This window comes from Nothoprocta perdicaria, unplaced genomic scaffold (assembly GCF_003342845.1).
Source record: "Nothoprocta perdicaria isolate Ctin4 unplaced genomic scaffold, notPer1 scaffold_106, whole genome shotgun sequence".
Lineage (NCBI taxonomy): Eukaryota > Metazoa > Chordata > Aves > Tinamiformes > Tinamidae > Nothoprocta > Nothoprocta perdicaria.
This window is the reverse complement of record NW_020454161.1, coordinates 351,691-367,804: the sequence shown is the minus strand read 5'-3', so window position 1 is coordinate 367,804 and position 16,114 is coordinate 351,691. Positions and strand designations below refer to the sequence as shown.

Sequence of the window (16,114 nt, the reverse complement as noted above, 5' to 3'; positions counted from 1 at the left end):
TTCCTTAAGTTCCTGTGGAACTTTCGATGCTTCAACCCCCTCGCTCTCTCACTTAACATATTTATATACACTGATCAGATCCCCTCTCAGCCTTCTCTTCCCCCGTTAGAAGCTGGCTGAAGTTATTTAATCATAGATCAGAAGTAGTATGGGAATTTCATTAAATGCATTTCTTTTCTTCTTAATTGTCCGTTTCATCTGTGAAAACACTTTCACCCGAAAGGAAAGGAAAGGAAAGGAAAGGAAAGGAAAGGAAAGGAAAGGAAAGGAAAGGAAAGGAAAGGAAAGGAAAGGAAAGGAAAAAGAAAAAAGTCCTGAAAAGGACTTCTCTTCAGATACTCCGTGACTCCTCATCTACGTATTTCTATAGGCCAAACCTATAATAAATACAAGTGGTTTATCTTACTTTCCTAAATGAAGACACTGACTGCTGCAATAATATTATTTGTTCAAATAAAGAACAAAATGCGTTAGGACGTGCACTCTGAATAGTTATGAGGAAACACAGCTATATAAGTTAGGGACACAATGTCAGCTTGAGCCTTCGTTTAGAATTTCCTGGCTTCAGTCAGTTTACGTCTCTTGGGTGAACTTGTATTTAATAGAGTACATGCAGTATTTAAGATCGGATACAAGATTCAAGAAGTTTTAAAGGGTAATGTTTAACCAATTATGTCCTGTAATTTAATATCATTATGTAATGTGTGTGGACTGAAAGGAGGAATTCTGTGCACAACTTGATGCCTATATTCATTTTAAAAGGCAGTGTACCTAATATGCTGCAATAACTTCAGGGATGGGCTTCAGGGCTTCAGTGATGATATATATTCCCAGCTCAGATTAATAAGGACTTAATAGAGTTCACTTGCCTCTCTTATTTTTAAAATTTCCGTTCATTTTCATTTAAAGCGATGGACTTTTGAAATCATTTACAGTTTAGAGCTTCAGCATAGGAATGGATTTCTATGTAATTCAAGGCTTCTGGCTGTTATGGGGAGCCTCTGTATGGCATGATCAAAGGTTATCACAGTCATCTGTGACATAAATTGCAATTATTCCAACAGTTTCTCTGAGTCCACAGACCAGAGACCAAGTCATGCATTCATTAGCCATTATCCTTTTTCTTGTCATATGTCCTGTCATGATCTCTGTCTATGGAAATTTGTAAAATTTTATTTTCATTCCATTACAAATAATCATCTGGACTRTAATCTTGTTTAGTATCCACAAATGGAGATCTTGAGGAATTATATACATAAAAAATTGTCAAATAGTAGTCACAAAAGGAAATAATAATAGTTTCTTTTTGTGCAGAGCTTTTCTGTAGACAGACTCTGAAGTGTTTTTAAAGAAAGTTTTTTGAAGTTTTTAAAGAAATTCCAAAACCCCTTTTTAACAGATAAAAGACTAGGGACTCCAGGAATTTGTACTGGTCACCTTGAATCATAGACAGAGCAAGCCTTTTGGAGTTAGGTTAAGTATCCTACTAAATGTGCTGCCAAGACTTAGTTCTGCCTTGCATTCTTTATCTTACTTGGTCCTTGAATAAATCCTTACTTGCACCTTGCATTTCAGCAGCGAAAACCTCAACCAGCCCTCAGGACCTTGAGTCCTCAGGACCTCTAATAAATGATTCCTGAAAGCAAAGCAAAGCAATAAAGCAAAGCAATGGCTACTAAAAGTACCCATGAAAGACATAGTTGAGATGAGAATTATTGTTCTGTGAGAATATGATCTACTACATTAAAGAGGAGAAATGGCATGAGTCTTATTCAGATGACTAAGTGATTGGAATAAAGCATTCTGCCACATCTGTCTTTTTCTATAAATGCTTTTCTGCTTTTGTAGAGCAGTGTGTTTGTTTTAATACAATAGGTTAAATATTTGAGTTTAAAATATTCAGTTGTGATGTCTAAGTTCCTTTCTCCCAATGTTTGCATTTTATTTGTAAAATTGAAAAATTGAACTTGCTTGGCCAAAAACCTTGTAAAAAGTTATTCTGCATTCATAAGCAATAAATCTGAAGCAGTTTAGTTTCAGACTCACTCGTGCTTGAAGTAAACGGCAGAGTAAATGATTTCTGTAGGATTTTGCGTGTCTTCTAACCACATGATACTATTCAAGTTTTTGTGCTATAAAAATCCGCTGGTTTGCTTTGTATAGATATATACATACACACATTGCACACATAAACGTATTTATATAAAAATAAAACCTATACTTAGTATTTAGGGACATAGTCTCATCTTTAGCATCACCAGACAGTGTATATGCTACTCATGTTTGCTTATGGACTGATAAACTGCAGGGTTTTTAGAAATATTCTGAACAGTTACCACATTCTTTGCCATGAAAGTCACATGCACAGCTGAGAAAATACTCAAGTTTGGGCAAAAGCCCAAATTTAAAATTTATCTTTAAAACTGCCCTTAGAAAAATTTTATGCAACCACAGCAGAAATTTATTTCAGAGTATAAAAACTATGCAGGAGAAAAACTAGTATAGAATTAAGACCAACTATAAATAGTTTTGTATATGTATTCCTATCATTCCTCTATATATACCTATATATTGGAATTGTGGAAGTTAAACATTTGTACACTCTTTTAATTCACAATCAGTACTGACCACAGCACAGAGCTGTTACTTTTCTAGTACTTACGTATTTGCATAAGGTGTTTGATTTCTGATGAGTGAGTATTATGAAGAGTTCTTGGATTTCCTTTTAGATACCATATTTTTGCAAGAAAGAAGTAAGGACTCTTTTAAGGAATCAAAGGACCTCATCTAAAGCCTATGGATAGCAATGGAAAGATTATGATTGATTTCATCGTGATTTGGATTGAGCCCAAAGTATACACAAAATTTCATACAAATCAGTGGACAGTCCAGGATTAAGAACATTAGCCAATAATTTCCAAAGTGACTGTTGACTTTGTGCATTCACTCTGACACACAGGATGCAGATTTCAACATAGCTCTGAGAACATGCTGAAAAGAAGGGCTGCTTTATGGAGATGTGAATTGTGGACCCCATATTGCCAGTCAGCTGAGAAAATCTTGTTCTTGGTTCTACCAAAAATCTTGTAATACTGGATTTCTATAGCTGACAAATCATCACATTATGTTATTAATTATAGGTTTCATAACCAATAGGAAAGAACCTTGCTACAGTGTTTTTCCTTCTACTGTAATTTGTAGCAATAGCAGATAAGAAAAATAAAGCACATTATATAAAGGTAGGTTTGAACACATGTTCCTGAATGGTTGAGGGGTTGAGGGGGGTGTTGAGGAAGGTAAAGCTTTCCTTACTTTCCTTCCACTCAGATGTCTGTCTTGAATTTCTCACAGTTTTTGCAGACAGTTTGGCTCACTTCCAACATACATCGTTGCCTGTCTGGTATGAAAAATGCCATCTGTGGTGTATGGAAGTTCTTTCTTTTAAAAGTAGCCTGCTAATTATTCTTCAGGCAGGTGTTACTAAAGTGAAGTCAGGTGTCAAGCATGGTATAACCTTAGAATTGCATAAAATTGTAMTGTTCTCCAAAGCTGCTCTATCCCAAAAGAATAGAACGGAATAGTAGTGGGAGATGAAATGTTGGTTGATACAGGATTGARATGACTCATGCAGCAGTATATATTGCGGTGACACTCAAAAACTGAAAGTTAAAGGATGTGGGCTGAATGAAGTGYGTAAATTTTCCAAAACAAATATCCTTCTGATTCGCCTAAGCTCAGTTTCTGTTCCTTTACATTTGCACTGCAGTCTTGCAAAATGTTTAAAAAAATGATGTTTGAAACTCAGAAGTTTCACGTGGCGTAAGAGGTGGTGGAAAGAATTTCCTTCTGAGCTTTAATAGACTGGGAGAACTGTTTTGTTGAAAAGAGAAGGGAGGATGGCTGCATTGTGTGAATGACACCTGCAAATTCTCACCTATATCCACTCTGCAGAACACTTGCACTTTAAAGCTCCTTGAAGATTAATAGGATGGTTAATGGGCCAGAATCAACACATGGGGGCTGAAGGCAGACATTCAGCTGAGCCATGAGGCCCTGCTCCCAGGATAAGCGCTGCTGCTGCCTCTCATTTACAATAGTTATTCTGCTCTTCTGACTTCCTTACATGACATCAGCCCTCCCAATAGAAGATGAAAACTTACCACATTGAGCCAGATGTTACAACACTTCTCTCTCTCTAGCAGATGAGTGTTGCTAAGAGGTAAGGGATTACTAGTATAAATGCAAGGCTTCCTATTTCCTCTATACTTTTCAGGATGTCTTTTGAATAAACAGTCCTTTCACTGTTTGTAATCTCAGAGCTCAAAATGAATGACAGTGTTAGAAATTAAAAAAAAAAAAAAAAAAAAAAAAGAGGAAAACACAGGCACGTTTTCCACTCTCAACAGCTAGGCTTTGTATTATTTGCTTTACCAGTGATGAAAGCAAACCAGCTTTCTCTCCAGCCCTATACAGAACCCTTGACAAAATATTTATAATAGATTGATAAGACACTGAGATAAAGAGCAGTCTGGGTCAGTAATTGCACATCTATCATAGTTATATCTTTGACCAGCCCTGAGACATCTGGATGATTTTGAACCACCAGTCTTCTGCTAAGGACAGTTTTACTTTCATAAGGACTTCCTCTTATGTTTTCAATAGTGTACTTAGCGTCTGCCTGACTTAGCATATTGCGATAATGAGATGTACACAAAGCACTGGCATGCGGCACTATTGAGATGATTTCCTTTTTGGCTCAGCCAGATTCCTGTTAGAAGTTATGTGGACTCTTAAGAGACTAACAAAAGAAGACTTAAAGATCCAGCAATAGCACAAAGATAAGCCTGATGAAGCTGGCGCTGGGATCTCCTGAAATTAAAACCAGACTTTGAAAGAATGCATTTATTGAAATATACAATGACATTACTTTACACTAGGAAAAAAACCACACACACACACAAAATTTAGAAATCTTCTTTGTCTCAAGTTTTCTCTAGCAGGAGACTATAGTCTCCTACAAGTTTGCAAGGTGTATACAAACACCTTCTACTGCCCCAGAGTATTTTCTGAAATTAGGAAAGAGTAGGGCTTGGGTTTAGGAAAAGGCTTCTTCACGGTATGATCCTTTTGGAGCTGGTGCTTTTCAACAAGCCCAGCAGAGTTCCAAGGGCCAAGGTGGATGAGGGTTGCTCAGAAGTTGTGAAGGTAAATGGTAGTAGTAGCATCCAGGTATTTAAATAACATCTAAATCATGCTCAAATATATATATTAATATTAGCACTCAGGTTTACGCAAACCTAAAACCCCACTATTCATCCTTTCGCCTGCCACTGCTGCACAATTTTTTTCTGAGGTGAAATTTGACAACTCTTTAACAATTCAGAGAAGGACAACAGAAGAAGAGAATGTGAATAGTAATGTAGCTGACCACAACCACAGGTTACTTGCTTTGCACCTCTTGGATTACTGTAATTATACAAACTGGGCACTAAATTACACTAGTTTCTCAATTTCTTAGTTTCTCCTACCTGAAAGCAGAAGAGTGCTGTGGCTCTTTTCTGAAAGCTAATTGAGAACCCCAAATCTGATTATAATAACCTACATGTAAATAATTTTATACTTTATAGTGACTATGAATTGGCAGATATACTTACCGTATCAACCTAGTAACGGCAAATTACTCAAACTGCTATCAATAAAATCATGCCTGTGCATAATAAATATATCCCAAACACAAATAAAAGATGAAAATGTACAAAAATGAAAATTTGTCTGCTTAGTTCTCACACTGATCTTCTCCAATCGAAGTACAAGCATGTCCTGCCTTGACATAAAACATCCAATTTCATTTTATAAGTGATGCTGTGATGCTCAAAGGAATAAGGGGTCCATACTTTAACTTTATTTATTTATTTATTTATTTATTTATTTATTTATTTATTTATTTATTTATTTATTGTTGCAGAATATACAAACAATGTCACAGAAAAACATCAAAATTTTCAATAGGAGCTTTACTGGTTGAACATTTTCAAATACAGAATTCACTGGTTCACAAATAGCTATGAAGGACTGTGAGACAAATGTTTGCTTTGTTTTGTTTTATTGTAAAATGCAAAATAACATATTTTATAACTTGCATTTCTTTATTCAGATTGGCTATACTTCTTCTGCTAGATTTCGTAATCTTTTAAAAATGAACATGCATTCCCTTAGGTAGCTCATCAGTCTCTTAAAAAATAGAAAGATGATTCATGTCAAAATTATGGAGTTGATTCATGGCAAACCTATCCTAAGTAGACAGAGCTGACCTTGACAGTTGCATCTGGACTCTTGCAAATCTTTTTTTTCAGTTTTCCTGTATTTTCTCTCCTAGTAACTTGACAAATTGCCACAAAAAACCACAAGCCTCTAGCTACCCCCTCCCCCCTGATCCTGCAACCTATACATACAAATCTTACTGTTTTGATTGGGTTTTGGCTCAGATTTTAAATCAGTAAGTGTTTCAGAACAGGTAAACAATATAGCAAAGAAAATCTTACAGACATCTTGATCACAGCTGCTGTGTAAGTTACACTGCAGCACTGGAAGGATTCCCCACAACTAAATATCAAGGAATACATTCCATACTTATGACATACAGAATTGAAGGCTATATCATTCTCCGAACATAAAAAGAGATTAGAAACATTCATGAATATATGGAGTCCTGAAGTTTGGAACTGGAGGGAAGAAGAAAAAATAGACATTTYTTGAGTTTTGTAGTGAATAGTCTTATTTCCTCTTAAAGTTATGTACATTATGTGTAYACTATGTACACTCTTAAAGCTGTGTATACTAACCTATGTATAAATTTCTATATTGTTATTATATATACATTTATCGTATAAAAAGAGACAATTAAAAAAAGACTTTTGCTTTAGTAAAAYGGGACATTTATTTGAATATGATTGGTTGTACTTAGTTAAATTATTTTRTTTATCAAATAACTTTTCAAATTATTTTAGCTTTTTCTTAATATATTAAAAATTCTTTGGCAGGAAATGAACTTGAAGTCTGCCAAATGAAAAAATGTTCAAATAATTAAAATAGTTATACTATAGTTAAAATAGTTATACTTAAGTTTAATATGTGATTGCAGTGGATATGCATTATGATCATCTTCAATTATCTGATTACATAGTCTGCCTCACAACTCCCAACTGAATGCCTGCTCTAGACTACAAATATTCCAGATCTATTTCATATTTCTGGAAAAAAAGAAAAGATTTGGGGTAGGGGGAAGCCTTTTTCTTTCTTACCAGCAATAGATTTTCATTAATTAATTAGTTCCTACTTCATTCCCATTCTGGTTTTGATTCTTCTTAAATTCATATTTCTGTCTTCTGACAGCTTCTAGAGGTTTCTGGAGCTGTCAGCTCCAGTTATCTGTCTCCTGATAGGAAGAATATTGATTAAAAATGTCCTGCAACTTTATTCTGCATGTGGTTGCTGCTTAGAACTAACTATTTAGCTGGTCAACAGTTCAGCTAATAGCCCTATAGACACTTATGGAGGCATTTGGGTGGTGAAGAGCACAAACCAACCCAGTTCAGGGCTGCTGGGGATAGTGTAGGATGGCCCAGCCATGTAGTACCGAGGCGGCTGGAAGCTTGTGACCCTAATCCATAAACTACAGCATAGCCTAGATGTGGTCTCTGTCCTTCTGAAGTTATTCCACTTCATGAGCAAAAAGACCTTTACAGCAAGTTTCCCAGTGAATTCACTGAAGAGGGAAAGCATATCCAGCTGCACACCCTTYGTCCAGCAAACTACTGCTCCTGACTCTTCAGCCTGCTGAAAGGCAAGCAAGTCAATACAGACTCCAGCCCTTCATTTAAAATATCAGTGTGTACCTCATCAAATGGAATGCTTCATTTAATCCAGATCTTTTTTTTCCCAAATTCACACCACTTAGCTCTTTCAGCTCACTTTCAGTTTCTGTGGCAATCGTGCCACTTATAGTGCTCTGCCTCCTTTAATAGCCAAGCATTTTAGTCTAAATAAACAAGTGGATTTAAAGAMTAAATAGTATTTGAAGATATTTGTAGAGCGTTCTTTATACCAAAATTKCAAGTGTTTTGGTTAGTCTTTCTTGAAAAGGTGACACTTTCTATGCTTCCATCTGAAGCATAGAGTGGTTCCTGCCCTTTCACATGCAGCAACATGTGTTGGTGTGTGCTGTAACTCATGTCATGAGATGTGTTTCATAACTTAGGATCCACCTAGTGCTGCTACTCATATGCTCTTAATTCAGCAACATGAAAGAGAGTATTCTGGTTACAACAAATAAACAGTCATAAGAACTGATCAAATAGTGCAAAGACCTGTTAAATAGGTTACAACATGTCTGATCCAATGATCTGGATGTGAAAGGCTTCACTTCTGAATCTCCGGTTGTATCATATATAAGACTTATATAACACATAGTTTACACCATTTAGCAGCTTGAATTCTGGTGTTTGTAACAAATATTTCCTTTCAGAAGTGCAAGTGCAAGAAGTTGCATAGTACAGCATGCCAAATATTGTTTTGAAATACCTACAACAGGTGGGCTGCCTGTTCTTCTACTTGATGGACCTGCCTTGAAAATGGAATTTATTTTTACAGCAACTCCCATTTCCTCCTCCAGTTCCCACCAAAAAAGAAAAAAAAAGTACAAAACACATTTCTTCACTAGAAGCAAAGGTTAAAATAGTCCAAGAGAAAACAAGAGATTTCCATGAGAAGAAAATGCCGAAAAAAAATACAAAATACCCTAAAAGCCTCTGCCTAGTTCTTCATATTGCCTGAATACCCAGACGACTGCTCTCTGACTCATTAGACAGCTGTGCTGTCTGCATCAAAATTGGGCATGAGCAAGTCAGTTCTCATGGAGTAGAGCATGGCTTTGTGGCTTGAAAGCAGTTTCTTGGATCTGCTTCAAGTTGTGTAACCAGCTGTCAAGGGAGATGAGGAGCCAAAGAGGAAAACTCCAAGAAAAGCCAGTGATTGAACTAATTAACAGGTCCACTAGGTGAACAGACTGGAAGATGAACACCTGTTAGTCTAGGCAGACTAGGAGTCCACCCATGGACAGCTGTGGAGCTAAACAGCCCAGGAAATGAGACATGCAGAAAGAGAATGAACTACTGCTTAGCCAGGCCGCATGCCTGTTCTTTGATTTTTTGACAAATCTTTCTACAGAATTCAGATATGGGATATTGAGATAATTCCCTTGCTCTGAAATCCCCAGGCTTTCCTCAGCAGGGTATGGCCTTGACTACTATACACTCCTGATCCTGATTTTTTTTTTTTTTTTTTTTTTTTTTTTGCTAATATCCCTCTTAACTTAGGTCTGAAACAATTTAAGCCAATTTTAGCTTTTTGTTTTTTTTGGCTAATTTTTCTGCTGGTAGAGCATGTTAAAATGGTTCAGCACCAGCTCTAATGACAATCAGGTCTTGCGCAAGGAAAGGAAAGCAGGGAGAGTGCACAACGTGCAGCTGGGAGTGGGCAAAGGACATACAGCTTTAGCTCTCTTGGGAGCTTCTTAACATTACAGCACTGCTCAGGAAAGCCAATACGCGAATATATATGAGGATTTTCTACTTATCTACTTATCTACTTCCTCAAATCAGTTAGACTTTCAGAATGAACCGCTCTACCCATCTTCTTTGCAGTCAGCATACCAGCTACACTAAAATGGTTTTCTGTCCCAACATTGTTTTATTAAAATGGAAACTAAAACAAAGTAATTTCAAAATATAGAGAATTGGAGATTTGTGGAGTGAGGCCTAGTAAAAGTACAGAGCATGAATATCAGCTCTCCTGCTGTTCACTGGGAGTTGTTAGAGTGGGTCATTATTCTCAGTTTCACAACTTCCATTCTCCTAGCTGGCTTCCTGGGTTGTAGGTCTGATCTCCAGGAAAACCTCTCTTGGCAGCTCTGAGGCACAGATGTATGTCTTCTCTCTGGTTTTTATTGGAACCTACATTTCACATTATACCCTTTCTTGGATTAGCTATTCCTGACTTCCTTGCCACCCCGTCACTCCTCACGGTTGCCGTAGATAGCAAAACCTGTCCTCCTTTCAGAAGGAGTCTCTGTGGAGTCCTCTGTGCAGCAGTCAGAATGGGGTGCCAGGAAGCTTCTCACTTTGCTGTCCAGACAAACCTGTCCATAAAACATGTTATATAGCGTATCTATAGTTATGTGAACTGGTAAACAATAGGAAAAAAAGCTTCCATCTTGCTAGAGATGTTCCTTCTGGAAAAGAAAGATTACTGTGAAAATAGCAGTTACTGAAGTGGTGATGTAAAGGAAGCATCAGATGTTTGGATGTAGTTGCATGCTGACATATGATAGCCTGCTGAAGCTATATTTTTGGCAAATACACTGAAGGCGGTGGCTCCAAGAGCTGTTCAATTGATCTAATAACTTGTTGCTGCTGAAATGAAGAAGACCCACTTCCACCTCGTTTTTCCCATCCCTTATTTGCAGCTGTGTGGTCCTGACTTCTGCCTKCTGAACAGCCATGCCAACTCCCTCTCACTCGATGGAACCTCACACCAGCTACTTATTCCAAAATAACAGTAGAAACTTATAAAGCTATACTCCTTTGATGATTAATTTCTTGCCATGTGAGTTTGTGGGGTGAATCTACCCATGCAGGAGTTCAGTCAGGCTTTGTGCCAGAACAAGCTAAATGGTGGGAGAACCCTTACTAGGGGAGCCTTAAGGAGAGGGCTATCTTATTTTGATGCAGAAAACCATCAGCTGACTCAGCTGACGGGAGCATCAGTTTTTAGTGTGCAAATGACCACCAAAGCTATAACAGTAGAGGACAGTAGAAGGAAAACAAGGAAATTTAAGAATAATAAAGAAAAGAAATCTTTTGTGCATAAGAGRAAGGTGAAGGATGCCAGATATATTACCACATTACAAAATATCCTGCTAAGGGATCAGGAGAGAGAAAGAAACACAGAAGATCAAGTTCCAAGAATGTGCATTTATCCCAGTAAGTTACCCTGACAGACCACCTGAATGGTTTATTATTTTCTTTGGATATGTGGGCAATTCTTGAACAAAGTGATTTGGCTAAAAAAGGTCACACAGAATTGAAAAAATACCTTAGGGTGGTTGTATCCGAGCATTATTCTATGGGAGTTAGCAACACTGTACAGAAGAAATGGAAGCAACTCTCAAGTCAGCAGTGGATGGAGGACTACATGACTTAATGCTGATGAATATGCAACACATTCTTTGTTTTCAGGTTTGTTGTTAATATRGTTAAAAATACTATAACATAATACAACATAATAGTATTATGTAGTTATTCCCTGCCATTCAGAGAGACCTGCTGCCATTCAGAGGGACCTGGAGGGACTTGAGAGTTGGCCAGAGAGGAACCTCATGAGGTTCAACAAGGACAATTGCAGGGTCCTGAACCTGGAGAGGAATAACCCAAGGCATCAGGACAGATTAGGGGTACACCTGCTGGAAAGCAGCTCYGAGGAGAGGGATCTGAGACTCCTGGTTGACAAGTTAACCACAAGGCAGCAGTGCCCTTGTGGCCAAGAAGGCCAATGGGATCCTGGCCTGCATCAGAAGGAGTGTCGCCAGCAGGTYAAGGGAGGTGATCCTGCCCCTCTGCTCAGCTCTGGTGAGGCTGCACCTGGAATACTGTGTGCAGTGCTGGGCTCCCCAGTATAAGAGGGATGTGGAGCTCCTGGAGAGGGTCCAGTGGAGACCAACTAAGATGATTAAGGGACTGSAGCATCTCTCGTATGAGGAAAGACTAAGTGAGCTCGGCCTGTTTAGCTTGGAGAAAACAAGGTTGAGAGGGGATCTGATCAGTATGTATAAACATCTGAGGGGAGAATATAGGGAGGAAGGGGCCAAACTCTTCTTCAGTGGTGACAAGGGGCAATGGGTGTAAGCTGAAACACAGGAAGTTCTATCAGCATGTGAGGAAGAACTTCTTGGCTGTGAGGATGACAGAACCCTGGAACAGGCTGCCCAGGGAGGCTGTGGAGTCTCCTTCTCTGGAGATCTTCAAAACCCACCTGAATGCCACCCTCTACCACGTACTACAGGTGTCCCTGCAGGAGCAGAGGGGTTGGACTAGATGCTCTCTAGAGGTCCCTTGCAACCTAAACCATTCTGTGATTCTGTAATTCTATTGTTAAGGATCATATATTAATATATATCAACTATATTGTCTGAACAAATAATGAATATTTGAATAATTTAAAAAGCAGATATGGAATGATATAGACAAAGACATTGTACCAAATTCTTCATAACATCAGATTTGTAACAACAGCTCTCCTAAAGACATCCACTGCCAAGCTTGAATATACAGTCTGARTGTCTGGAGTGGTCATATAAGACAATTCTGTGACCTCTTCTCATCACAATGAACCTTTTAAAGAGTCTCTGTATTCAAGGATCTCACTAAATAATTAGTGCAGACTATTCCAGGCTTGATTCTGGATACAATTCAGTTGGCAGTTACTGCTTGCCAAGGCAGACTCTACTGCCCATCCCATTCTCAACCTACCCTAATTCCCTTTATGAGTTTATTATTTAGTGCTGGCTTAGTGCTCAGAGGAGCCCCAAACAGGAAGCGTCTGGGCGTTCTCTGTTCATGGAGTGGGTGGGATGGAGCTCTTTAGAGAAAACAAAATATGATCCGCCTACAGATCATGTTAGGCCATCTCCCCAATTTCCTCTAAGTAGTACAGAGGCCTCTGTTACCTTGGTTACTGGAATGATCTACTAGTCAACAGCAGAATCCCAGTCCCCAGACAGAACATCCTCTGCAATTCTGATGGAAGCATAGGATGGGAAATATCCACTTTTCTATTTCCGAGTTTAAAAAAAGAAGCTATTTAACAGTTACCCTTTAAAAAAAAATATATGCAAGGTCATCAAGCGAGCATTGTCTGGCAGAGGGTTAGAGCTTCCACTGTATCAACATTCATAGATGCTTTATTTTCCATTTCTTTCTTAACAAAGAAAGAATAATAGAAATTCCATGCTAAATTTGAAAAAAAAATAACCAGAGTGCATCCAGTTATATTTGTACAGACGAATCTGTCTAAAATTTGTACTAATTCCAGGTAGAAGTAAAATTGTTCTCCTTCTCACCAAAAGTATAGCTATTGTGGTGAAGAACATCATTGTGGTCTAATGTTCTTCAAATATATAAGCTGGAAAACACCACTCATCTTCTTCCTCTGAAAACCAGTATCAAGACCAAAGTCTTCTGTATTTGAAAACAAGAATTTCAGAATGGTGATACCTAGTTGATAAAGTACACTGAAAGAATGTCCAAAACAAGGAAAGTAAAGTGTCTCCAAAAAAAAYGAGATTGAGTCTCCTCTTTCCATGAGTGGTATAATATGAAGCAACAATTCCATGATAACCAAAACATCCCTAAGTTTGTGTTGTCACATGCTCGCTTGCTCTATGAGCCAAGAGTAGAGCAGCATGAACGCCAGCATCAGAGCAAGGAAGGGTTAAGGGGTCCCTGATGGGACAGGGAGTCTGAGCAGCTCCATGCCACTGTGATGCTGGAGAGACCAAACATGAGAGTAATACCGCTGAAAGACTTAAGAAGACAAGAAAGCCTTTGGATTTTTTTTTTWAAACTTTTGTTTTCTCTGTGCAAATCTAGTTAGAGTGCTTCAGGTTTGTGTGTTGTTGGTGAATTTGAAATTTCCATTTAGTTTAATTCAGGTTTTAGAATTTGGAACAAGACATTTATAAGAATCTCAAATTATTGTAAATCAACATCGCTTTTTAAGAACATTTTAATACATTTATTAAAAAATATTTTTACTTATATTGTTAAAAATAGTATAGGGTATGCATAATAAGAGAAAGCTGAAAACCAGTTTATATTTCACTTTAAGTGCCACTCTTAARAACTAGCAATTTGCTCAGCTAGCATAAAACATCTTTATTTGCACTTTCAATAAATTTCTGACATTCACACACTGTTGCAGTTACACTATTCAAGCTGCAGAATACTGCTTATGTCTAAAAGAAAACCAGCTACATGTATAAATTTCAATATTTTTAATGCAAAAATCACAAGCAGTGATGTAAAAATTAGATGAATTATTTTAATGGCAATTTCTTTACATTTTCTGAAGAAAAGTTTTAGCTCAAATTACCTGCTATGGTTCCTTTCTGAAAAGGAAAGGGTAGMAAGCTTTTTTAATTTAATGACTGGCAGGATTTTAAGAGTGGAGAGTTCCTTTACAGCAGGATTTACAGTCCATTTCTTCTGCAGAGACCATAAGTGGAACTGAGAGTTTCTCAGATGAAGGCTTTGTGGGGACATTGTGTTATTTTATTTCTGCCTAATCTGTTTTATCACAAAGCTTATTATTTTTACTAATGCCAAACATATCAAGTGTGATTGACAAATATTTGACAGGCAAATGGCTGTTTCTGAGCTTCAGAGTTAAAGCCTGGGTGTACAGAGCCTGTCCTTATCCCCACTGCATTTTCTGTGAGAAACTGGCATCCACTGATTTTCACGGTTTCTTTTCATTTGCCGGGCTTTCAGTCCCTTCTGCAGGACGGCATAATAGCTGCCTTCTATCTTCGCCACTCCTGCTTCAGCATTGCCCTGACTCCCAGCCATGAAACAGCGGTAAAAGCGACACCCTTGGCTCCCCTGGAGCGGGGATAAGGGGTAAAGTCCCAGGGCAGGCCGGGCTGCGCTGTGTGCTGCGGGGCCATGGCGAGCAGCACGCTGCAGCTGCGCGCGCTTCTCTACGCGGTGCTGCCGAGCGAGAGCCGCTTCCGCTCGCTGCATGAGGTGCCCAACTACGTGGAGAAGGTGAGCGGAGACCCTGCGCAGCCCCGCGCCCTTCCGCGCTGCCTCGCGGCCCTGGGAAGTGATAGAATAGGGTTGTGCGCCCTGCCTTCTCTTCCCAGGACAGGAGGAACCCTGGAGCCCCTGTTTAATGCTGTCTGTGAGGCCGTGAGCTTTTTGTGTTCGCTTATTTTTGCATGTAAASCCTCTCCCTGGTAGCTGGAGTCTGCAAGTGTGCTCCCTGATAAGAGAGCACCGATGCTAACGGTCCCAACTGGCAGTGCTACTGGATGGAATGACAGCAAAGTGAGCTGCCTAACACCCTACATAATGCAGGTTTATGCTGTTCAGCAYAAAACCCCTAGGGTTCCACCTTTTAGTTCTTAAAGCATGTAAAGTTTCCTTTTTCTCTCTGTTTTCCTTTTTTTTTAAAAAAAAAAAAAAGTTCAAGAGAAGAACAAATACTGTTAGTGAGGCAATGCAGTCTCCTAGAGCTCAAAGGCAAGAGTACAGAGGTCAGACAGAGAAATCATTTGATTGCAGCCTGTCAGCAGGCAGTGACACATTCCTCTCTCTTCCCTCCSTGTCGACTTATCCAGCCCTATGGTGGTACCTTTGCTCCCTTCTCTGCTACTGATCCTGACCTGCAGGGCTTGCTTTGCCTGAAGCCAGTGGGAGTTTTGCTCAGGAATCACAGACAAACTCTATCTCACCCTCATTAGAGGCGAATTCAATCAAGTTCCTGCTGATCCACAGTTGCATTTGCAGGTCCTGATGGCTCAGGCTGACTCCCRTGAACTCTGACTTGCTGCACAGTGGCTGCAAACAAGCAGTGACGGGGTGTCATAAATACATTGGGCAGAGAAGTAAAGCAGAGTCAGCAGCTTTCTAGGAACAATTTTTCCAGGAACTAGTGCACAGCAGCCCATTGGTAACAGCAAACATTGTATCAGCAAACACTACTCTTCTGAATGGGGTAGGGAGAACACTGCTGCAAACCCAGCTGCTCTGCACAGTGGCTGTCCAGGGGCTGCTTTCCTCACCAGYGTTTWGCAGCTAAGCTTAGTGTAGTGGTCYCTTGAATTTGTCTATGATAAAAATTTTGCCTATTCAGCTGATCTCTCTCCATCTCTATCTAATCGAGATTGCTTTTACTRTACTCCTATTCCCACCTGAGTATCATCCACTTCCTTGGAAACTGCTTGCGAGCAGTTTACATCAATATCCCTGGACTTTCTTCTKCTGTAAGGACTCCTATG

At 38.9% G+C, this 16,114-nt stretch overlaps 1 protein-coding gene across 1 annotated transcript in view; it reads left to right on the top strand.

The window, feature by feature from the left end:
* The first annotated feature begins 14,777 nt into the window (after positions 1-14,777).
* Positions 14,778-16,114, top strand: part of AGMO (alkylglycerol monooxygenase) — a 175,783-nt gene continuing 174,446 nt past the window's right edge. Inside the window, exon 1 of the mRNA XM_026044945.1 lies at positions 14,778-14,879. Within this exon, the coding sequence (XP_025900730.1) occupies positions 14,778-14,879 (102 nt within the window). The remainder of the gene's footprint in view (positions 14,880-16,114) is intronic.